Raw genomic sequence first — 26,032 nt, 5'->3', positions numbered from 1 at the left:
TAGGTGAAAGGGGGGGAGGGGAGTGTGTGAATGTGTGATCTGCACAGAAGTGAATCATGAATCTGGTGGTCCATTTAAAATTAGTTGAGAATTGAAACATATCCCATTTTGACTATTGCAAGAGCCTTAACCCACAGTGCGGGAGTCACAAATTAATGGAATAGATGTAAATGCTCTTAAAGGGTGGATAAGGTCTGTATAACTAATATGACCTGAAGTCTTTTAATTTGTCCACTCTTTAGATTTTAAAAAAGAAACAGGCTGCAGCTGTCACTAAGAGTAAAAAAAAACACCCTCTGCTGGACTGTCTTGATTGACAGGTGTAGGTTAGGTAAAAAGTAGCATCTGGTTGTGCAATTTCAATAGAGCACTTTGTTGACATTTACCCAAGGGCTAGCATTACATCCTTATGAATGCTTGGCTGAGTTTCAAATATCACAACTATCTTAGCAGGAGGGTCTGAGTTCAGTTTGATTGACAGCTCAATAGACTATTAAGGGATTAGTTGTTTTTTATGTAGTTACTGAAATAGATACTTTTTTAAAATAAGGGATATTAACCATTTGAAAGATTTAAATGGCTTTCATGAATAGGAAATTTTTTCACTATAACGTGTGTAGGAGTGAGAACTATATTAGATTGTCCACCCATTCCACCTGCCACTCTATGTCCTCTTGAAGACTATTTCTATCCTCCTTATGGGTTACTACATGCTCAAATTTTAAGTCACTCACAAATTTTGAAAGTCTGCCCTTGCCTCCAAATCTAAGTAATGAATGTAATCAAAGACAGTGGTGATTCTAGCACTGAACTTTGAGGAACACCACTAGATGCCTCCCTGGAGTCCAGAACACAACTATTCACAACTCTGTTTTCGATCCCTGAGCCAACTTTGTATCCATGCTGCTACTAATCACTTTTATCGCATTGATTTCAATTTTGCTAATAAGCCTATCTTCCAGTACTTTATCAAATGCCTAGCAGAAAAGGTTCACTATAATTTTGCTCTAAGCCCACTGACTCCCTAAAGAGCTCTGATGGAAGGCCATTGACCTGAAATGTTAACTCCGTTTCTCTCTCCACAGTTGCTGCCAGAACTGCTGAGTGTTTTTATTTCATCAACACCTTTTGTAAATGTCCATATGTAAAACATCAACCACATTGCCCTCAACCACCCTTTCTATTACCTCATCAAAACACTCAATCAAGTTCGTCAAACATAATTTGCCCCTAACGAATCCATGTTGGCTCAACTTTATAGGCTCATACTTGTCCAAGTTGCTGTTGATTTTTTCCAGTACTATTGTTCCTGAAAACTTCCCCACCATTGATGTTAAACAGACTGGCCAGTGTTTGCCAGCTTTATCCATTTCACCTTTTTTTGAACAAGGGTGTAATATTTGCAATCTTCCAGTCTTCTAGCACCACCCCTTTATTTTAGGAGAATCGGAAATGAATACTAGTCTATCCAACCTGCATTCACAATTTAACCTTTTTAGCTCCACTATCATTCGTGTCAATCTGTGGTATACTTGCTCCAAGGCCAGTACATCTTTTCTGAGGTGTTATGTCCAGAACTGAATGCAATACTTCCAGGTGCGGTCTAACCAGATGTCCTTACAGCTATAGTATGAACTCCACCTCTTTACGTTTGTTCTGGATAGAGTTGCAATCCTGTAGCACTTTCTCTCACACTCTCTGGGAATGGGGTTCCTTTCTGGGCATGGGATTGTGGAATTTCCCCCTTATACAGGGGAGGGCTATGCAACATTTCTAATGACCTTACGTGAAAGAGAATAGCTATAAAATTGTATTCAGATAATGTATCCATTGCTTTATTTGAGAAATGTGCACATCAGTTGGCAACTGAGCCACACAGGCCAGAAAGGCACCCCATCTGATCCTTGATCTGTGCAGTAGTCAACTTGAACAGGCATGGGGCAAGAAGAGGCAAGGAAACATCACTGAGTTCCTGCTGCTTGATACTATCCACAGACTGCCAGAAAGTGCAAGCAAATCAGAAATAGATGAGGGTAGAAATGTGATGCTCTCTTGGTTGAATGATCCCTGGACACTCATCAACTAAGCTCACAAATTAAGAATTGCCAATTTAGCGAGATACAGGAGGTTGACCATTCTAGATATACAAGTGTAAAAGAGGAGAGAAAATCAGAGTGCCAAGAGAATTGTTTTCAGTAGCACATGCATTAAGCACATCAGGTAAAATTGTGCAATGTTTATCCACCTGAGAATGTCAACATACATCATTTTTTATGAAGTCCATCTTTGATTGTAACAAATGTAGCATTACTATATACTCTATCTGTTATCTCTTTTCACTTCTAGGCTTACGCTAGGGTGTATTGTATTTGTAAATCATACCAATGGTTCCTTCATAATTTTCACTCTCAATGTTCAGGAAACTGTTCACCTTCTTCACAGCTCCCATCTGTACTTCCAAATCAGCGAGATTTCTCACTACCCAGTTAAGGTAATTACAAACCTATACGAAGAAAGAACTTGCATTTAAATAGCACCTTTCAGGACATCCTAAAGTACTTCACACCCAGTAACAACAACTTATATTTATACAACGCCTTTAACATAATGAAACGTCCCAACGTACTTGACAGGAGTGTTATAAAGCAACATTTAATGACACTGAGTCATGTAAAGAGTTCTTAGGTCAGATGGCTAAAAGCTTGGTCAAAGAGTTAGGTTGTAAGGGATGTCTTAGGGAGGAAAATAAAGATAGAGGCTGGAATTTTCCATGCCTGTGGGCACTAGACGTGTTTGGCAGCGTGAGCGAGCAATATAGCAAAAAGGTGAAAAATAGGTTTCACGACGTTATGAAACCAGCTTGCAATCATCTGTTCTGCCCGTTAATGGTGAGCTGCATTTCCTGCTGTCGGACATCGGGGACCTCATTGTAATACATCTGCATATCATTATAAGCCCAGCCTGCTAGACACATCCGCCCACGCTACATCGTACGAGCAGGTTGGCGGGAAAACACACCGACGTGTTTCACAACAGCATATATAAGGCGTGCACTTGGAGAGTTGCACTTCATTCAAGACTTAAAAGTTTGTTTGCCTACCCTGCTTCAGGCAGCACTCACAGTGATCAGCGCCAGGCTTTGTGTACAGAACCACATCACTTTTAAAGGGGCTCATGGGCAGGTGTCTACCTACCAGACCAGCCACAAGGTGAGGAGGGAGGGGGGAGCACTTTAGACCAGCTGCAGGGCTAGGGTTTGCATGGGGAAGAGGGAGAAGTGGCCTAAGGCAAGGGAAGAGGCTGTAGGGCAAACGCTGTACTGGGGAAGGAGGGTTTCTCAGGGTGTATGTGTGGGGTGCATGTTAATCTGTGCAAGTGGCCTCAAGATGGTGAAGGCTGAGGAGACAGTCTCCAGAGATGAGGCCAGATGGAGATGTGAGGGTGTGTGTGAGAGAATGAGTGGTGATGTCTCTTGAGCTGGCAGTGAGTGAGATGCCAGTGAATGTGTGATGGGCTTGAGTGTGTGAGTTTAGAGTGATGAGATTGTTGCCATAACCTGGCTGCACAGATGAGATCATTTATCCTCTATCTGCATTGGATGGCCAACCTCTTCTGTGCAGCATTGGCAATGATCACCACTGCCATCACCTACCAAGTCAGAGTGGTAATGTTGCTGCCCCTCCTGCGGCCAGAGTGGGATAGAGGACATCACAACAGGCCTCACGGTGTCCAAAAGCTACTTGTGGGATGCGTCACTAAACTGGGGGGGGGGGGGGGGGGGGGGGGGGGGTGGGGTGGGGTGGGGTGGTGGGGTTGCAGTCTTCTTGCCTTTTGGGGCCATATCTTCTTTGCAGTAGTCCTGGGCTGGAAACACTGAGAGGTGTGGCTGTACTTTAAATGTGGCACCCAGCATGATGAAGCGGCAAATCAGAGCATGCCCACCATCGAAATACCATGTTTCCCAGGAATGCATAATTAATGGGACATATGGTGTGAGGAGTCGCCATTGCGGTAAATCGTAATTTTTCCCACCCGCAACTACACTTAGTGCATATCTGGGACGATTCCATCCAGAGAGGTGAAGTGTAGGAAGGGAATTCCAGAGCTTGGGACCTAGGCAACTGGAAGTATGGCTACCAATGAGGGTACATTTATAATTTGGAATGCGCAAATAGCCAGGATTAGAGAATCACAGATAATTTGGAGGCTTGTGGAAACAGAGGAGATTATAGACATAGGGAGGAGGAAGCCCATGGAGGGATTTAAAAAAAGGATGAGAATTTTAAAGTCAAGATGTTGCCTGACCAGGAGCCAATGTAAGTGAGCGACCACAAGAGTGAAAGGAGAATGGGACTTGGTGTGAGTTAAAACACAGGCAGCTCAGTTAAGGGAGGATAGGAGACCAGCCAGGAATGCATAGGAATAGTCGAGTCTTGAGGTAACAAAGGCATGAATGAGAGTTACAGCAGCAGATAAGCTGAGACAGGGACAAAATTAGACATTGTTATGGAGGTGGAAGCAGGCAATCTTGATGACAGCATGAGTCTGAAGTCAGAAACTCATCTCGAGATCAATGAAGTTCAATTAATTTCTTTGCTGAAGTGTGATCACTGTCATAATAGGCAAATGCAGATCATCTGCCCTAGTGATGTTGGTTGAAGGATAAATATTGGCTAGAACAATGGGGAGAACTCTCCTGCTCTTCTTTAAACAGATCTTCTACATCCCCCGAGAGGACAGACAGGGCCTCACAAGAACAAAGGAACACAGTAACTTAGGAACAGGAGTATGTGGGGCAGGGTGGGTTGGGGTTGGGTTGGGTTGGGTTGGGGTAGTGGTAATGTCACTGGACAAGTAATCCAGGCTAATGCTGTGGGGACATGGGTTCAAATCTCACATGGCAGCTGATGGAATTTAAATTCAATTAATAAATCTGGAATTAAAAGCTATTCTCAGTAATGGTGACCAGGAAACTGTTGTCAATTGTTGTAAAAACCCACCTGGTTCATTAATGTCCCTTAGGGAAGGAAATCTGCTGTCCTCACCTGGTCTCTGGTCTAGCCTACATGTGACTCCAGACCCACAGAAACGTGGTTGATTCTTAAGAAGCCTAGTAAGTCACTCAGTTGTATCAAACTGCTACAATGAATGAAACCAGGCAGACCACTGGCATCGACCCCTTCACTGTTGCTGGGTCTAAATCCTGGAACTCCCTTACTAACAGCACTGTGGGTGTACCTATAGCACATGGACTGCAGTGGTTCAAGAAAGCAGCTCACCACCACCTTCCCAAGGGCAATTAGGGGTGGGCAATAAATGCTGGCCCAGCCAGTGACACCCACATCCCATGAATGAAAATAAAAAGTCATTTAGCCCCTTGAGCCTGTTTCACTATCCACTGAGATCATGGCTGATTTCTGAGCAAACTCAATATGTCTGCATTTCCCAAATCCCTTAATAGCTTTGAATACAAAAATCTATCCGTTTCAGGTTTAAAATTTACAACTGATTTAGCATTAATTACCATTTGTGAAAGAGAATTTTAAACTCCTATCACCCTTCATGGGTAGAGGAGCTTCCTAATTTCACTCATGAAATACCTGGTTCTAATTTTCAAACTATACGCCCTAGTCCTAGACTCGCCTACCAGTGGAAATAGTTTTTCTCTATCAAACTTACTGGTTTCCCCTTAATATTTTGAAAACTTTCATCAAATCACAACTTAACCTTCTAAATTTCAGGAATTTCAACTGTCGTTTGTGTAATCTCTCTTCGTGATTTAACCCTTTGAGTCCAGTTCAATGTTTCATGCAAAATCAGATCAAATAAAAGTCTAAACGTAATGAAGGCCCACATAACTCATGAAAGACCCCCATATGCAGTAATTGTATTTAATAACTTTCTAGCCGCCTCTTCTATATTGCATACATAATGGTTTCTAATGAGGCTTCATTGACTTTTGTATTTGCTTTCAATTGTGTATTGGATTCTTGAAAACCAAATGAAGACAAATGATAAAAACCTGAAGAATGCCATGTAATTGACAGATACAACCACTGATTTTGCATTTATCACAAACCTAATTGACATATGTAGGAAATGTTCAGCTTGATCCTGAGTTCTAGCTGGGTCAGAGATGGGGTGCAATGTCAAACGTGATCCCAGTGGACTGAGAACACTGAGTACCAAGGATTTGGTGGATCATTATATTTGGCAAAGACAAACAGGCCTACTTACCGTTAACGCATGGGTAAGACCAAATCCCACAAAACCTGATGGAAGATTATTGGAATATGATATGGAGGCCAGAGCTGCAGTAAGGACAATGAAAGCACCAAGGTAGTCCTGTTTAAATCAATAGGAACAACGTGTCAGTTTACTGTAACGTGAGAAGCTATCTACAGTTAACTTTCAGAAGATTAAGCTTGACTGTCCTCAGGGTGGTGTGGCACTAAGCCATTAAAATGAGAGGCCCTAGGTTTGCTTTGAGTGCAGTTAGCTGTCCCACTCAGCCCAGCAGTTGGGGATGATGCCACAGTTACATTTACATCCCTGGCTTAGTGGAGCAGTAAAACCAGCATAGACTCCTGTTTCAGACTGCAATACAATGACATTTAATACAATGAATCAATGAATTTAGACAAAATGGGGAGTTTCAGCTGCAAATTAAATATGAAAGATTTATTTCTCCTCTTCTGCTGGAAGAGATAGATGGAAGAAAGGCCTTCGCAGTTGTTAAAGAATGTGGCAACATCCACAACAGCCTCCTACAGTGAGGCCTCCTATAGGTTGGCCAAAAGAAGTTATACTGTTTGACTCTGAGGGGCACCTGTCTCACAGCAGACTTCAAGGGAAGAGAAAGGCGATAGAAAGAGTCCAAAACCCTGAAGTGATGCATGCATCAGCACTGGAAAATATGCCAAGGCATCAAGGCCATCAGGCAGATTGGCAAAGTGTGCATAGCACAACCTGTTGCACCTTGACTATGGTTAAATGCAACATCTGGCCAACTTGCTTGCCATAGTTCATATACATTCTCACACTGGAGCAGGTCACACTTTCTATTTATAAGTTAACGCTAGAGTTATTGTTGCATTAACCTTTATAAAGATAAGCTTCATAAGCTAGCTCACTTACTTACTCATTCACATGGCTCCATTCCAACACACCACAATGATACACAATCCATTACCATGCATTTAAAAAAAGTGTCTTGCACCAATTGTTCTAACATATGCTCCTTTTCTGCTTCAATAGTCTATATGAAGATTAGACCTGCCATGGAAGCAAGCTAACATCTCACACACCCACCAATACTGCCCCAGGTTGCAAGCTCCAACATATAAACATCACTCCTCGAGAAAATAACCTGCTTGAGGTGTCTGTTAATCTGTTTGTGAAAATCAGGGAGCATGAGTGAGCAGGAGCATACTCTTGTGACAATGCAGGGGCAGGACACACTGACCAGCAGCAGGACCATTAGTGTTGGACCTCAGAGCCTACATTAAAGTAAGGTGGCTGTTTTCTGCAGGGAAAGGAAGAATTTGCATTTTTATAGCTCCTTTCACAGCCTCGCAACCTGTTAGAACACTTTACAGTCAATTAAATGTATTGACTGCTGCAATGTAAGCAATGCAGCAGCCAATTTGCACACAGCAAGCTCCACAAACAGCAATGAAATAATAACCAGATCATCTGTTTTTGTGATGTTGGTTGAGGGATAATATTGGCCCGGTCACCAGGGGCAAGCCTCCTGTTCCTCTTTGAATAGTGCCGGGGACATTTTAGATCCAACTTCAGGAAGCAGATGGGGCCTCGATTTTACACCTCATCTGAAAGATAGCGCCTCTGGCCATGCATCACTCCTTCAGTACTGGGCTGGAATGTCAGCCCACATTTTGTGTTCAAGTCTCTGAAGTGAAATAGTAATGCACAACTTTCTAACTCAGAGGCAACTATTCTATCACTGAGCCGTGGCAGGCACCTTATTTATTTGAAAGTTAGTTGGCTCTAACATTGGATCTGGAGGAAGCCAGTATGTGTATCTGTGCATGACTCAGCTACAGTTCACGTGGTTTATGGGACAGCTCCAGGGAGATGTCCATTGACAGTGAAAGAGACACAGCAGGAGTACCTCAGTTGTGCACACTACTGGCATGGAAGCTTGAACTGCCAATTTCTATCTGGCTCTCCGGTCTGGCTTCAACTTGCTGGGTATCAGATGGAGTCACCTATTATACAGGGCTTCACAAACCTCCCTGATGTTCCCAGGTCTGCTCCCATGGAGATCACAGTACACACTCAGGCAGCGCTCAGCTTGAGCAACATGCATGGAGTAGGCGCATGAGACCACTGCATCACTCAGTAATACTGTACTCAATCTGACTATAAGGTACCAGGCACCTCTGCTCATAACCAGTGAGCAGTCAGGACCAGCCAGTCTCCTCAGCAGTGAAGTGGCTACAGAATTATCCCAGGACACCACTGTGTATGCAGAAACATCTATGTTGCCGGGGCCAACCCTTCTGACTAGTCTGCCATTCTATTTCAATGGATGTGTCACCCAATGTTTAGGACTCACCATCTACTTAAATAAAAATCATATCAATGCCATTTCACTGCTTTAAGAAGTATTTCTCTCATATCTAATCTATTCATCATTAATTGCAGCTTAATTGCCCCCTGTGGTCACATAGATGTAGCAACCATTATAAATTATTACCTGATACAATGCATTATTGACCAAATAAAATTGTTGTAGGGAATTATTTAAAGTGCCACAAGTAAGAACTTCTGTTGGAAAGAAATTAATACATGGAGGGAGTGGTTTTGAAGCTGTTTTTATCTGAAATCTTGATAATTCAACAGTAAACTAAAGCAGACACATGTTGAAGCAGTTCACTGTAATCAAAACAGGAATAGCTACACTTGGCACAGCTGGAATATTTTGTTAAAATTCTCCCTCTGTGGCAATGTTGAGTAGTGACGGGCATTGTTGGCATCTGCATTTTCGGAGGTGCAGAATGCTCACACTCATTCTACACAATCTCCTGGCAAATTTATATCTGAAATGAACGACATAAAGGAAAAGTACTTGTCACAACAGGATAGGCATTGGCATCGTTTAAAGAAAACAAGGTGTCCTTAAGTGAAGTTGCAGTTTATATTTGCGATAAAAAGAGAAACAAATTTGACAATTTGTAAATGAGAACAATTTGAACTGTTGTTGGGCAAATGCTTACTGACCTGAGCAGTGACTCATACACAGACATAAAAGGATGGTTGTGCTAATTTAAGATGCTGCATCATTGACCCACATTTGCTTTCATTTCTTATGGCTTCTGACACCAATTATTTGTTTACTTTCAATTGTGAACACTTAAGAGTATAAATCTTTCCCCTCATACCGTTCTGACCTCCAACCATCTGTTGGCTGCTGACAGGAACAAGTAGGCAATGTTGTTGGCATCTGTGAGTTCAAGCATACGCTGTTTAAATCTGGCTTCATGTCTGCAACAGAACAGATTCCTTTCTTGAATTCACTCTGTGATTGCTATGTCTCTAAGCTCCACATACAGACTACATCCATGGTTTCAATAGTTGTGCTTGCTGTGATAATAGAATTTTAAAAAAGATAGGGTTTTTCTCCAGGCACATTATACTTTTCTCCTATTTTTGAATACAGAAGCTGCGTTGTTCAAAAAGATCCTTGCTTTTGACAGAAAGATTAATAAAAAAACAATTTTCCTGGGCTGCCATCTGTTTGGCACAGGCCCCAGAGGTGCCAATTCTTGTTTGTGTTTTGACCTGAAATGTTAGTTCTGTTTCTCTCCACAAACCTGCTGTGTTTCTCCAGCATTTCCTGTTTTTATTTCAGATTTCCAGCATCTGCAGTATTTTGCTTTTGTATTCCTGTCTCATCACATGATCTCCCACCTCCAGCCATCAGCCCATTTAAAATGCTTTTCTTTTCCATCTCTGATTTTTTTTTAACAAATGAACAGAAGCATTTGAAGAAAATAAATAAAGCACACAATTGATTTTAATGCCCATGTAGTTTTTTTCCCCCTGTGGGAGGCAGTGGCATAGTGGTAGCGTCGTTAGACTAGTATTCTAGAGACCTAGGGTAATGCTCTGGGGATGCAGGTTCAAATCCCATCATGGCAGATGGTGAAATTCAAATTCAATAAAAACATGGAATTAAAAGTTCAATGATGACCTGTCTGATTCACTAATGCTGTCCTTACCTGCTCTGGCCTATATGTCACTCTAAACTGACTCAGTTGTTACAATCCGCTAAAATGAATGGAAGTGGAAAGATCAACCAAGGCACTGGCAAACTCAGCCCTGTCGACCCTGCAAAGTCCTTCTTATTAACAAAGCCAAACTCACGGAATTATACCTTATAGACAATGTCCTAATGACCATCCCTGGGTGTGTCCTGTATGTCCAGCAGAGGTGGTGACACTGTGGTATACAGTCAGGTGGGAGTTGTCCTGGGAGTCCTCAACATTGACTTCAGACCCCAGGAAGTCTCATGGCATCAGATTAAAGGTGGGCAAGGAAACTTCCTGCTGATTACCATGTACCAGCACACTTCCTCAGCTGTTGAATCAGTGCATCAATTCGAGGAGGAACTGAGGGTGGCAAGGGTGCAGAATGTACTCTGGGTGGGGGACTTCAATGTCCATCAACAGGAGTGGCTCGGTAGCACCACTACTAACCAAGCTGGCCGAGTCCTAAAGCACATAGCTGCTAGACTGGGTTTGCGGCAGGTGGTGAGGGAACCAACAAGAGGGAAAAACATACTTGACCTCATCCTCACCAACCTGCCTGCCACAGATTCCTCTGTCCATGACAGTATCGATAAAAGTGGCTTTGTGGAGACAAAGTTCCTTCTTCACATTGAGAACTACCACCATGCTAAATGGGATAGATTTCAAATAGATCTAGCAATTCAAGACTGGGCAACCATGAGGTGCTGTGGGCCATCAACAGCAGCAGAATTGTGCTCGAACACAATCTGTAACCTCATGGCCTGGCATATCCCCAACTCTAACATTACCACCAAGCCAGGGGATCAACCCTGGTTCAATGAAGAGTGCAGGAGAGCATGCCAGAAACAGCACCAAGTGCACTAAAAATGAGGTGTCAACCCAGTGAAGCGACAACAGAGGACTACTTTCATACCAAACAGCATAAGCAGCAAGTGATAGACAAAGCTGAGTGATCCCACAACCAACACTCAGATCTAAGCTCTGCAGGCAGTCCTGCCACATCCAGTCGTGAATGGTAGTGAACAATTAAACAGCTCCACAAAACTAAACAGCTCCACAAAAAACAGCCCCACAAATATCCCCATCCACAATGATGGGGGAGCCCAGCACTGTAAAAGATAAAGGTGAAGTATCTGCAGCAATCTTCAGCCAGAAGTACCAAGTGGATGATCCATCTTGGCCTTCTCCAGAGGTCCCCAGCATCACAGATGACAGTCTTCAGCCAATCTGATTCACTCAACGTGATATCAAGAATGGCTGAAGGCACTGGATACTGCAAAGACTATGGGCCATGACGATATTCCATCAATAGTACTGAAGACTTGTGCTCCAGAACTTGCCGTGCCCCTAACCAAGCTGTTCCAGTACAGCTACAACACTGGCATCTACCCAGCTATGTGGAAAATTGCCCAGGTATGTCCTCTACACAAAAAGCAAGACAAATCCAACTTGGCCGATTAACCCCCTCCCCCTGCCCAATCAATCTACTCTCCCCCATCAGTAAGTTAATGGAAGGGGATATCAACAGTGCTGTCAAGTGGCACTTGCTTAGCAATAACCTGCTCACTGACGCTCAGTTTGGGTTCTGCCAGGGCCACTCAGTTCCTGACCTCATTGCAGCCTTGGTTCAAACATGGACAAAAGAGCTGAACTCCTGAGGTGAGGTGACAGTGACTGCCCTTGACATCAAGGCCGAATTTGACCAAGTGTGGCATCAAGGAGCCCTAGCAAAACTGGAGTTACTGGGAATCAAAGGGAAAACTCTCCGCTGGTTGGAGTCATACATGGCGCAAAGGAACATAGTTGTGGGAGGTCAGTCATCTCAGTTCCAGGACATCACTGCAGGAGTTCCTCAGGGTAGTGTCCTCGGCCCAACAGCCTTCAGCTGCTTCATCAATGACCTTCCTTCCATCATAAGGTCAGAAGTGGGGATGTTCGCTGGTGATTGCACAATGTTCAACAGCATTCGCAGCTCCTCAGATAATGAAGCAGTCCATGTCCAAATGCATCAAGACCAGGACATATTCCAGCTTTGACAAGTGTCAAGTAACATTCACGCCACACAAGTGTCGGACAATGACCATCTCCAACAAGGGAGAATCTAATCATCGCCCCTCGACATTCAAGGGTATTACCATCACTGAATCCACCACTTTTAACCACCTGGGGGCTACCATTGACCAGAAACTGAACTGGACTAACCATATAAATACTGTGCTTACAAGAGCAGGTGAGAGGCTAGGAATCCTGCATCAAGTAACTCACCTCCTGACTCCCCAAAGCCTGACAACCATCTACAAGGCACAAGTCAGGAGTGTAATGGAATACTCTCCACTTGCTTGGATGAGTGCAGCTCCTACAACACTGAAGAGGCTGGACACCATCCAGGACAAAGCAGCCTGCTTGATTGGCACCAAATCCACAAACATTCACTCCCTCCACCACTGACGCAGCAGTGTATACAATCTGCAAGATGCACTACAGGAACTAAACAAGCCCCTTTAGATAGAACCTTCCAAACCCACGACCACTACCCTCTAGAAGGGTAAGGGCAGCAGGTAAATGGGAACAACACCACCACCTGGAATTTCCCCTCCGAGCTACTCACCATCCTGACTTGGAAATATATCGCCGTTCCTTCACTGTCACAGGGTCAAAATCCTGGAACTCCCCTCCTAGCAGCACTGTGGGTGCACCTGCACCACATGGACTGCAGCAGTTTAAGAAGGCAGCTCACCATCACCTTCTCAAGGACAACTAGGGATGGGCAATAAACGCTGGCCCAGGCACCGAAGCCCACATCCCATGAAAGGATAAATAAAAAGCAACTGTCTCTCTGCACTGGCAGATCAGGGACCTCTTGAATGCCAACAGAGGCTAAAATGCAAACTATAGGGTGGTTGGGGTTAATGGGTGGTGCAGAAAAGAAAATAGTACTGCATCTGCAGATCTTCAACCCACCCCCCAGGCTTCATGAAGAGCCTCTGACATAGGCCAGGTTCCTCTCCAAGAAAAGCCTTGGCCATCTCAGGTACAATATTAGTGGGTATCCCCCTGTTACTCCTGGCCCTTGCACAGTGAAATATTCAGTTCATGAGTTCAAGAGAATTGCCCAGCACTCATTTTCCCTTATAAAACTAAAATACTGCAGATGTTGGAGATCGGAAATAAGAACAAATTACGCGGGAAATACTTAGCAGGCTGGGCAGCATCTGTGGAGAGGGAAACAGAGTTAACCTTTCAGGTTGATGACCTTTTATGAGAACAGAAGGAAGATAATAATGTAAGGGTTTTTGAGCCAGAAGAAGGGAGTGAGGCAGGAAGAGCAAAAGAGATTCACTTTGGGAGTTTAAACTGTTACCTTAGTTCCTTGATACTGGGTTGTGCTCTTTAATTTCCCTGATGCTGAAGTAAGATGCTCCTTTGAGCCCCCCACATGCCCTTCAGACGTCCTCTTTAAGAAACTGTAGCAAATCTACGATCAGTCGCTGTCTTAACTGATATTCCACCCTCCCAAATAACAAGTGGGATTAGTACTGACGCTGCATCTACCCAATGCTAAAGAGCCCTATCCACCACCAGCCTGATCTGCATGACTCCAGAAAGTCAGCTCTTATGTTTACTGGTGTGAACGATAGCACATCTATCTAGAGTGGCTGTCACTCAAAGACCTATGCAGATTGTAACAAATATGGCACCCAACAACACAAAGTAGGAAGACGCAGCACTCCCATCCAGAACTCGAAATGACCATCTTACCGGAATGCTCGGATTGTTGTAAGCCCCTCAGTAGTTTCGGAGAAGTGGCACAGTAGAGGTAACTGCGTACTGTCATCCAGTTCCTGAAGATCCCTTCACAAATACACATTGGAAGGAAAGGGTTAAGACAGCACAAGGCTTTTCACCTATAATTGCACATTTCAGACTAAGAAGGTTAGACGATCATGTAGCAAAGGCACAGTGGTTTTAATATGGATTACAGCTTTCACATGGATTGAGATAAGCAGACTAATACTTGTCAAAAAGAGTTCTTGAGCATGTCGAGGGTAATTTTAGCAACAAGATATATAGAACCAAGAAGAGGACATGTCAATGTCGCTTTTGTCATGGCTCAATTGCTAGCACTCTTGCCTCCAACTTAGGAGATAGTGGGTTCAAGGCCATTGGACAAAATATGCTAGCCTCTCTTCTGTCAGATCAACTTCTGTTCTGCCCTGCTTAAATTAGCTGGTGTTCTGGACCAGGCTGGAGGCTGGGAGTACAGGAGGAGAAGAGACAGTGCAATGAGGAGTAAAGTGAGGATCCAGACCTCAGTGTTCGTAGTTACAGGGATATATTTATTTTCATCCATCCACAAAGTGCTACAGTTAAAACTGTGAGGCAGGCATAAAGGGAATGCCAGTTAGACAGCCAATTTTATAAAGAAAGAATGCTTCCTCTGCAATCCTAGAAGTAAAAAATAGTAAAAACTGGGAAATAAGAATACTGGTCCAAACTTGTCTTGTATACCTTAAATTGGAACGTCAGTAAAAACTGGGAAATAAGAATGGTCCGAACTGGTCTTTCCTTCTGGGATGCAAATGACCCCCATCCCTGTAATTTGGGGTATGCTTCCTATCTGTTGACCAGGAGACCTGGGGATCTGCTGCCCTAATGGGGAGCCAGGAACGTTCAGGCTATTTGATCTAAAATCTTTCTTTGCAATGGATGAATGCCCATTGAAAGCCATCAAAAGGGACATGCTCAATGCAAAAACTGGCTGCATCTCATCTGTGAGAGTCCAACTTAATTATCTCATTACATTATATGAGTCTTAATTAGGAAGGGTTTAGACCTGCTACAGAAAATGCTTCAAGTTCTCACATACTTGATCGTTACTTACTTTGAGGCAACCCGGAAGTACTTCTGTATAAAGTAAAAGGCAACAACAAAGGGCAATAAAGCCATAAAGAAGATTGGCGTGACATACAAGATCACACCTATTGCTGACAGGCAGAGGAAGGTTGATCTAGTTAAGGACTCCAGAGTTGGCGGGATATGCTAAAAGAAAGAAAGACACACTTGCATTTATATAGTTCTGTTCATGACCACCAGGCATCTCAAAGCACTTTCTAGCCACTTAAGTACTTTTGAAATGTAGTCTCTGTTGTAATGTAGGAAAAGTAGCAGCCAATTTGTGTACAGCAAGCTACCACAAATTACAATGTAATAATGACCAGATAATCTGTTCTTTTAATGTTTATTAAGAGCCATGGGAGTAAATTGGAGCCCCTGAGATCTTTTAAGCTCACCTGAGAGAGCAGGGCCTCAATTTAATGTCTTATCGAAATCACAGCACATCTAACAGTGCAGCACTCCCTCAGTACTGCACTGGAGGGTCAGTCTGGATTTGGTGCTCAGGTCCTGGAGCGAGATGACCCTACAGCCATCTGCCTCAGAGGCTGTGTGCAAATCGGCCTCCGCGTTTCTTACACTACAACAGCGACTACACATCTCTATCTATTCTATCAAATCCTTCATCCCAAATGCCTCAATTTTTTATTATTTGTTCGTGGGATGTGGGTGTCGCTGGTTAGGCCAGCATTTTTATTGCCCTTGTTCAGAGGGTATTTAAAAGTCAACCACATTGCTGTGGGCCAGACCAGGTGAGGACAGCGGATTTTCTCCCCTAGAGGACATTAGTGAACCAGGTGTTTTTTTTTAATGATAATCAGCAATGGTTTCATGGTCGCCAGATTTTTATTAAATTCAAATTTCACCATCTGCCATGGTGGGATCAAAACCAGGTCCCCAGAGCATTACCCTGACTCTTTGGAATACTAGTCAGTGCCAACAGCACTATGCCACCACCTGATTATAACACTACTCTATGCAATCTGTCACAATACCAGTGGATAAGATATTTAACATTCATATCTAATCTATTACATTAACCTCATTTCACAAGTTAACATTTCTAGTCGTTTTTCAAACTATGTCATCTATGGTTGAATAGTGGGATCCATCAAATCCCTTAAAGCTCTCCTAAAATCACCAGACTTCTTAAGGGATAGAGGGCTGCAGGGTGAATAAATGCCAAATGCCAATAACTCCAACAATGAATGAGTTAATGGTTGGCTCAATTAAATCTGCTGAATTCCGCTTATATGGGGGAAGCTGCAGTGACAGCAATGTAATTATTTACAATGATCACAGATGTCAAAATCTCATGCGGTCTAGAACAGCTGTTTCTGCTCAGACCCGCCTTGAGTTTAGTTTATCAATATTTCTTTTGTTCTTCCTGGCTGCTTATTCATATCACATCTCTGGCTACTTCATTTCATGTTCTTCTTACAGTCAGCTGAAGTCTATCAATTGCTATGTGATCTCACATGTGGGACGGAATTTTCCCTGAACTGCACAAAGTGTGGTAGCGGGTGGGTAAAATGGAGTCCTACCCGCTGATGAAAATGGCAGGTTTTCACGCTGTATCTTCCTGAGCCCACCTTATTATTTATGCATTCCTGGGAAACACGCCCTTTCCATGGCGGGCAGACTCTCATTCGCCCGCTCGCCATCACCCCGCTGTTGCACCATGCCGGCTGCCATCTTTAAAAGGCAGCCGCCAGCAAAGCGCTCATCCCCCCCAGCTCACCACCACAAGCAAAGGAAAAAAGACTGCAGACCCCGCTTCAATGACGGGTCCCTCAAGCAACTGCTGGATGCCGTAGAGGCCTGTTGGGATGTGCTCTACCCCCGCTCTGGCTACAGGGTGGGTAGCAACATCACCAACCTGGCTTTGGAGGTGGTGGCAGCGGTGGAGGGCAAGCTGGCTCACAACAGGAGGGAAAGGTCGCAGGCAGGTGGAGGGATGCCAAATATCAAAGTTCTGACAGAATTCGAAAACACAGCCATCCAGTTGGCCGACGAGCATCTGGACCGGTCCTGTGCCGAGGGTGAGGTCAGCGCTGCTCTACCAAGTGAGGATCCAGCAGTGCAACTTCCATCAGGCAACCATGCTGTGAGTGATGTGTCCTCTTTCACAGGCCACTGCCATGCACCAATTATCTCTCCTTGTTTTCGTGGGTACATCTTCCAAACAGCCAACATAGTCCATGCCCCAGGGCCTCCAATCAAGCCCTGAAGAAACCTCGGAAGTGGAATCTGAAGGTACCCTCTGATAAAAGCAAAAAACTGCAGATGCTGGAAATCCAAAACAAAAATAAAAATACCTGGAAATACTCAGCAGGTCTGGCAGCATCTGCAGGGAGGAACACAGTTAACATTTCAAGTCTGTATGACTCTTCAACAGAACTAAGTAAAAATAGAAAAGAGGTGAAATATAAGCTGGTTTAAGGGAGGGGGTGGTAGAGCTGGATAGAGGGCCAGTGATAGATGGAGATAGCCAAAAGATGTCATAGACAAAAGGACAAAGAGGTGTTGAAGGTGGTGATATTATCTAAGGAATATGCTAATTAAGGGTAGAAAGCAGGACAAGCAAGGTACAGATAGCCCTAGTGGGGATGGGGTGGGGTGAAGGGAAGGGATCGAAATAGGCTAAAAGGTAGAGATAAAACAATGGATGGAAATACATTTAAAAATAATGGAAAAAGGTGGGAAAAGACAAATCTATATAAAATGTAGGAAAAAAAAGAGGGGGGGGGAGATCGGAAGGGGGTGGGGATGGAGGAGAGAGTTCATGATCAAAAGTTGTTGAACTCAATATTCAGCTCGGAAGGCTGTGAAGTGCCTAGTCGGAAGATGAGGTGCTGTTCCTCCAGTTTGCGTTGAGTTTCACTGGAACAATGCAGCAGGCCAAGGACGGACATGTGGGCATGAGAGCAGGGTGGAGTGTTGAAATGGCAAGCGACAGGGAGGTGTGGGTCATGCTTGCGGACACACCGAAGGTGTTCCGCAAAACGGTCACCCAGTCTGCGTTTGGTCTCTCCAATGTAAAGGAAACTGCATTGGGAGCAACAAATGCAGTAGACTAAATTGAGGGAAGTGCAAGTGAAATGCTGCTTCACTTGAAAGGAGTGTTTGGGCTCTTGGACGGTGAGGAGAGGGGAAGTAAAGGGGCAGGAGTTCCACCTTCTGCGGTTGCATGGGAAACTGCCGTGGGAGGGGGTTGAGGTGTAGGGGGTGATGGAGGAGTGGACCAGAGTGTCCCGGAGGGAACGATCCCTGCGGAATACCGCCGGGGGGGTGAAGGGAAGATGTGTTTGGTGGTGGCATCATGCTGGAATTGGTGGAAATGGTGGAGGATGATCCTTTGAATGCGGAGGTTGGTGGGGTGATAAGTGAGGACAAGAGGGACCCTATCATGGTTCTGGGAGGGAGAGGAAGGTGTGAGGGCGGATGTGCGGGAGATGGGCTGGACACAGTTGAGGGCCCTGTCAACCACTGTGGGTGGAAAACCTCGGTTAAGGAAGGAGGAAAACATGTCAGGGGAACTGTTTTTGAAAATGGCATCATCAGAACAGATGCGACGGAGGCGAAGGAACTGAGAGAATGGGATGGAGTCCTTACAGGAAGCGGGGTGTGAGGAGCTGTAGTCGAAGTAGCTGTGGGAGTCGGTAGGCTTGTAATGAATATTGGTGGACAGTCTATCCCAGAAATTGAGACAGAGAGGTCAAGGAAGGGAAGGGAAGTGTCAGAGCTGGACCATGTGAAAATGATGGAGGGGTGGAAATTGGAAGCAAAATTAATAAATTTTTCCAGGTCCAGACGAGAGCATGAAGCAGCACCAAAGTAATCATCGATGTACCGGAGAAAGAGTTATGGGATGGGACCGGAGTAAGACTGGAACAAGGAATGTTCCACGTACCCCATAAAGAGACAGGCATAACTGGGGCCCATATGGGTACCCATAGCCACACCTTTTATTTGGAGGAAGTGAGAGGAGTTAAAGGAAAAATTGTTCAGTGTGAGAACAAGTTCAGCCAGACGGAGGAGAGTAGTGGTGGATGGGAATTGTTCGGGCTTCTGTTCGAGGAAGAAGCGAAGAGCCATCAGACCATCCCGGTGGGGGATGGAGGTGTAGAGGGATTGGACGTCCATAGTGAAGAGGAGGCGGTTGGGGCCAGGGAACTGGAAATTGTTGATATGATGTAGGGTGTCAGAGGAATCATAGATGTAGATGGGAAGGGACTGGACAAGGAGAGAGAGAATGGAGTCAAGATAGCAAGAAATGAGTTCCATGGGGCTGACATGATCGGTCTGCCGGGGCAGTCCTGTTTGTGGATTTTGGGTAGGAGGTAGAAGCGGGCCGTCCAAGGTTGGGAGACTATCAGGTTGGAAGCTGTGGAAGGAAGATCTCCAGAGGAGATGAGGTCAGTAACAGTCCTGGAAACAATGGCTTGATGTTCAGTGGTGGGGTCATGGTCCAGGAAGAGGTAGGAGGAAGTGTCTGCGAGTTGACGTTCAGCCTCTGCGAGGTAGAGGTCAGTGCGGCAGACAACAACAGCACCACCCTTGTCAGCGGGTTTGATGACAGTGTCAGGGTTGGATCTGAGAAAACGGAGTGCAGCAAGTTCAGAGAGATACAGGTCAGAGCGGGTGAGAGGAGCAGAGAAATTGAGATGACTAATGTCATGCCGACAGTTCTCAATGAAAAGATCAAGAGAAGATAAGAATCCAGAGGGAGGGGTCCAGGTGGAGGGAGAATATTGGAGGTGGGTAAAAGGATCCGTTGAACGGGGAGAGGACTCCTGCCCAAAGAAGTGAGCCCGGAGATGAAGGCGGCGGAAGAAGAGTTCAGCATCGTGCCGAGCCCGAAATTCATTGTGATGAGGGCGTAAGGGTATGAAACTAAGTCCTTTGCTGAACACTGAACGTTCAGCATCGGAGAGGGGAAGGTCAGGGGGTATGGTGAATACACGGCCGGGGCTGGGATTGGAAGATGGGATGGGGACAGAGGGACAGGCTGGGGGTGGAGTGTTGGTGTCGATGAGTTGTTGGAGCTTGTGTTCCTTTGCACCTGAAAGAAAGAGACAAAGTTTCTTGTTGAGGCGTCAGATGAGACGAAGAATAAAATGAAACTGGGGGGCATGTGCAGCTTAGAAATAGGGTGCGGCGGTATTTCTGAAAGTACCCTCCCTGAAGTCCTGTCATAGCGCTCACCCACACCCTCCACCAGCACAGAGACCCACACCTTGGTGAGACCTAGCTTTAGAGTAGGGAGCTCAATCTAATGAGCACATCACACTTTCTGATCCACAGCAGGCAGAGGCAGGGACTTCCCAGGTCCCTGGCACTCAGAGGACTGCTGGTGGCCAGGACATTGCTAAGTCCAAGTCAGACGGTGGGCCTCTGGACTCGGTCATGTCTCAGTTGCTGGAGCTGCAAAGGCAAGCTCGGGAACATCAGGAAGGGATGTCTGCTGCACTCCTCAGATTGCAAGGCATGATGGAGGAGTTTGTCTGTCTTCAGACTGAGGTGATAGCACTGGCATTGCAAAGCACCGAGGTCAACACTGGCAGGATGGCAGCCTCACTCCTGCACTGCTGCATGGGCTTAACTCCATCGCTGATGCCATAGCTGGCCTCCAACAGTGTGTACATGAGAGGGGTGTTGGACAGATACCCCTTCTACTCACGGAATCAGCCAGGGGCCCTCTGACACCCTTAGGGAGGAGGATCAGCAGGTGCACACTCCGGGGCCATCCACCCAGGCTACTCTGGGAGTGACCAGCCCCTCTGACTCCCCTCTTCTTGTGAACTCCGCAGATCCAGCTCCACAGGCCAAGGAGGTGCCACTGCCACACAGCAGGACCCAGAAAGCAGGCTGGTGCCCTCGAAGTCTCCAGAGGATGCCTGCCAAAGTCATCACAGACAGGGTGTAGCAGTCAGCAGGCTGCCTCCACCCCTGCTGTAGATGTCTGAGGAGCACCAAGACGTAGCGACAGGGTTAGGAAAGTTAGGTAAAAGTAGTTGCACAGCCTGGGCACGGATGTTGATCACTTGTACATACTGTTCACTATTGTCAATAAACTCTCAAGAATGTCTCCCTGCTTGTGGCTCCTTGTTCTGATGAGCAGTGTTCTTTAGTGGTGAAACATTTCTGCACAAGTTAAAAGGCAGGTGTCTCAGTCCAGGGCCTCTTCCCTGTGCTCTGTGCAGCCTTCAGAACACAGTGATGGTTCAGCCTCACACTCCATGGAAACATTACTGATACCTGCACCTTGACGGTATTGGTCATTGCTGCCAGAATGTAGTGGGCAGGCGCCACAGAGTTCTCTCATTTTCTCTGTGTGCTCTCAACACCTTTAAGGTAAGGCTGGCCACCATATCATCAGCATCTGCGAACAGTGATGCTGTACACCAGCTCCTGAAGGGCTGAGGTGCTAAAGGTGGACACAGCATCAGATGAGTCTAAAGTTTCATGGCTGCGTCCATGAAATGGCCCTGATCATGGAGCGCAAGTGAGCTGCCCTCAGACAGGAGTCGGACATTCTCAGTGGCCGTGTAAAGTCTTCACTGCATGCTATCATCATCCTCCTATAATCAAGTGCTTATTAGGGCTGCCATTCATCTCCATGACAGGAGCATCATCACAGTCAAACGTTCACAACTACAATGTGAGGATCTACGGGAGCACCTCATTGCATGTCGTCATCATCCTCCACAAATCTGGCAGCTATGAGGGCTTCCTGAGTGCACCTGCCTCGTCTACCCAGTGCGAGAGCCTCATCTTCATTATCGTCACCACTAAGGACCACCCTCACCCTCATCCCCGTCAGCATCCTCATTGGAGGAGACATCTAGTTCCTCCATCTCCTCCTCAGCCAAATCCGCTCCCTGTTGCAGCGCCAGGTTGTAAAGGGTGCAGCAGACGATGACGATGCATGACACCCTCTGTGGACTGTATTGCAGGGCTCCACCAGACCGGTCCAGGCACCGGAACCACATCTTCAGCATCCTGATGGTCTGCTCCACCAAGTTGTGGTCTGCTGCAGTCTGAGGCCGCCGCACAGGTGTCATCATCCACAGCCTTTGTGGGTAGCCCTTGTCCCTGAGGAGCCACCCCTGCAGCTTCTGTGGACCTTGGAAGACTGCAAGGATCTGTGACCGACTGAGGATGTGGATGTCGTTCACACTCCCTGGAAATCATGTGTACACCTGCAGGATGTGTTTCTGGTGGTCACACACCAGCTGCACATTCAGTGAGTGGAAACTCTTGTGGTTGATGTCGTCCACTTTGTGTCACGACGGAGACCTGAGCACCACATCAGTGCAGTCAATTGCACCCTGCACCTGTGGGAATCCCAAGATCTGGGTGAATCCAATGGCCCTTGCATCCTGGCTATCCCGATCCTGGCTGAAATGCACTGTGTTGTGTGCCATGAAGAAGATGGCATCTGTGACCTCATGGATGTGTTTGCGGGTGGCGGATTGTGAAATCCTACAGAGGTCACCTGTGAAGCCCTGAAAGGAACCACTGGCATAGAAATTGAGCGCTGCAGTCACTTCCACAGCCACTGGCAGTGGATGCCCTCCGTGTCCCTTTGGTGCCAAGTCCTGCTGTAAGTGGCAGATTTGAGCCACCAGGTCTCTAGACATATGCCGTCGTCATCAACACTGGTTCTCAGTCATCTGCAGGAATGACAGGCAGTGTCTATAGATCTTGGGTGTCACTAGGCGCCGACCAGCCACAGCTCGCTGTTGCTCCTGGGCAGCGTGTGGGGGAGCCCCTGCTGCCCCTTTCTTCATGAGGTTGCTGCTCCTAACTTGCACGGCCAGGAGCTTCAGTCACTCTCTCCTCCTTCTTCTCTGCTCTCTGTGGGCCATCAGGCATACAGCTAGGTCACCAGGATCCATGATCCTGATGTGATCCTCCTCACCATGAAAGAGAGAGAGATGTGGTTATCATGGCTGTTCTTAGTACCTTTCCTGGCCCTGTGTGACCGCCCCTTACCGTTTCCCAGAGATTGCTGGTTACCCCTCGGATAGCCAGAGATGAGTGCGCTGCATGGCTGCCCTGTCAACCTGTGATATGGGGGACACTGATCCAAACCGGGATGCTGAGATTGCAAGGGGCTGTGAGCACCTCCAGCATTGACGGCTACATGGCCAGTGCTGGCGAGGAGATTGTACAACATCTGCAGTCCAACTGCTCCGTGGTTCAATAAATTGGTGGTGGACTCAAAGTCTGAGCTGGGGGGAGGGGTGAGGGTGAGGTAAGGTGTGGAGCGCTTGGTGGTCCTTTGGTGCCTCCGTGTTGCTTGCATGGGTGGGCAGGCTAGGAGCCTGACCCCAATCATATCACCGTGGCTGCGCCTGATCTGTCTTAGATGCCGAGGCATGGTCAGTTTATACAGGTGTCCCTAATGTGTGGCCATTCCCCTCGCTTACCCTGCCCTCCAACTCGATTGCCTGTGCGCAGGATGCAGTGCCACGGCAGTACTTGACACCCCCCCTCCCCTCCTCGGCAGTCGCCTCCAGGGCCAGGCATCCGTTTCCCCCCACACCCCCCACCCCAGCGCCCTTGAGGACTGTAAACAACAGGCGAGCTGTGGAGAACGCTGCTGCTCACTCACCTCAGCTCCCCCAAAGTGAAGGCCTCCAAGTGCACGTCGCATGCATGCTGTTGTGAAACACATCAGTGTGCTTTCATGCATGTGGTCGTGCATATGCACATCTTAAAGGAACTGTGGCTTGTGCACAGATTGCTTGTCCCAAGTAAATTGTGATTTGCTGCACTGCTGACACATCTGCACATCTTAGAGGGAACATTGGTTTCAAGGCAATAGTGGCCCAGATTCTTTTAATGGGCCTGGGAGGGACAGAAGTGCTATTTCCAGACTTACCTTATCTAGGACTCTTGGCTCCATTGCCTGCAGAGCTGGTTGGAATGTGTCCAGTGCAGGCTGCAATCAGTACCAGACTAAACTTGGGTCCTAGAAGCACCTTTGCTTATTAATGCCCATTCTGTGAAACAGACAGCTATCTCAGGGCCATCAACACTATTTTGAGGCTTTTACCAGCTCATTAATATCAAAAGATGTGTGAAAATTGACTCCACTATGTATTCCTTCATCTTCTTTATTGGACTACCTCTATCGAAGGCGGTGATTCACATTACAAAATAACTGGACAGTCAAAAGCAACAAGTGAAATTTTGACATGTGCAATTTGATTACTGGATTAAGGCCATATTTCTATATGACTCAATCCATTTTTCGTGCTAAACCTTTAACATTGACATTTAAGATCATTTTCATTTAAATTCCAATCTTCACACAGACAGGTATTAGAAGGCATTAAGTGATCTACTGAAAGATTTCAATGAAAAATGCTAAATGGTGACGCATTTACTCTTTCTCATCTTCGCTTTGCAGTATAAATGACAAACTAGGAGCTGGATAATGTTAAGGAATTACAGGAAATGATTAACAACATGTGGTCAGTTTGTGGTGATCTAGGTTTTCAGTTTGCAAAGTGACACAGAGGAAAATGTAAGTATTTGAGAAGGTAATAATATTCTAGATTTATAGTACTAGTGTTTTCATACCAACGGTTTTTATTGCGGCTTGGTTTGGAGATACATTTTTATCTTTTCTTCAAACACCGATTGCAATTTGTTCATCATTAAAATGGATCCTTTAACTATGATTTAATTTGAAGATGAAAGGACAGGGAGGTGATCTCCTATAAATTGCTATTTCTGGGAGCAGTTCTATTTACTTTAAAGTTCAAAGTAAAGTCCAAATGCCAGTTTAGGACAGCAACCATGCTCATATTCCACAGTTTCAAACCTTGAACATTGTGACCCAATAATATCCTATGTTTAGATAGCTTGAATATTATTAATGAACAGGCAATATTCAAGACACAAAATAATTTTAACATATTAATAGTGATTACTGAAGATTTCAGCTGATTTCAACGTTCCTCATTCCTATAAGGCTTTATTGAACTAGCCATGGTTCAAATGCATGCTTTATTAAGGGCTTCCCAAATACCACTATAGTCACATTGGAACAGGAGTAGACCACTCAGCCCCTCAAGCCTGTGGTATCATTCAATTAGATCATGGTTGAACTATATCACAACTGTATTTACCCCCCTTGGCTATGCACCCTTGTTCTGGGCTCCCCCATCACAGGAAATCTATTTACCCTATCAAATCGTTAATCATCTCAAATACCTTAATTACATCACCCTTCCATAACCAGTTGACTACAGCTCCCTCCTGTGCAATCTATGACAATACTCATCAGCAGGGAAGATATTTAACATTCATACCTGATCTATTATGTTTGTGTCAGCAGAGAAACGATTGAGAATTTGACCCAGAGGCGTTGAGTCAAAGAACCTGAAGAGTTGGAAAACAAAGGAAAGGCTACATAAGTAACAATATGAAGCTCAAAGTATCAATGAAATGCAGATTCAGTACAGCCTCAAAATGCATGAAATCCTGTCATGGCAACAATAGTTACCAAGTGAAAAATGTAGCATGTTAACACTGAAACTGCCCTGAATGTTAGCTCTGTGACACCAGTTCCTGAAATGTTCGATTAAGGTTTTGGAATCACTCTTACTGCAATGAGACACTCAAATATCATTAATTCGAAATACCAAATAGATAATTAAGTGATTTATGTACACCTTGGGTGGAATCATAAGCCCTAACCCCCCCCCACCAGCAGCAGGTGTTGTGGTGGGCTGGGTAGACCATCCTGTGGGAACATAAAAATCAGTTTCCTGACAGCGGGATTTGACGACGGGAACTTGCGGTCCCGGCCGTCATTGCAGGATAATGATGCGTCACCATTA

The 26,032-nt window shown here is 45.6% G+C and overlaps 1 protein-coding gene across 3 annotated transcripts in view; it reads right to left on the bottom strand.

Moving 5' to 3' along the window:
- abcc9 (ATP-binding cassette, sub-family C (CFTR/MRP), member 9) overlaps window positions 1–26,032 on the bottom strand; it is a 204,227-nt gene that overhangs the window by 32,927 nt on the left and 145,268 nt on the right. For all 3 annotated transcript variants that reach the window (XM_041202434.1, XM_041202436.1, XM_041202435.1), the window contains 6 exons: window positions 25,502–25,571; window positions 15,160–15,317; window positions 14,037–14,129; window positions 9,408–9,510; window positions 6,238–6,345; window positions 2,383–2,503 (listed from right to left, as the gene is read on the bottom strand). In XM_041202434.1, the coding sequence (XP_041058368.1) occupies window positions 2,383–2,503; window positions 6,238–6,345; window positions 9,408–9,510; window positions 14,037–14,129; window positions 15,160–15,317; window positions 25,502–25,571 (653 nt within the window). The remainder of the gene's footprint in view (window positions 1–2,382; window positions 2,504–6,237; window positions 6,346–9,407; window positions 9,511–14,036; window positions 14,130–15,159; window positions 15,318–25,501; window positions 25,572–26,032) is intronic.

This window comes from Carcharodon carcharias, chromosome 13 (assembly GCF_017639515.1).
Source record: "Carcharodon carcharias isolate sCarCar2 chromosome 13, sCarCar2.pri, whole genome shotgun sequence".
Classification (NCBI taxonomy): domain Eukaryota; kingdom Metazoa; phylum Chordata; class Chondrichthyes; order Lamniformes; family Lamnidae; genus Carcharodon; species Carcharodon carcharias.
This window is presented reverse-complemented; position numbering and strand designations above follow the sequence as displayed.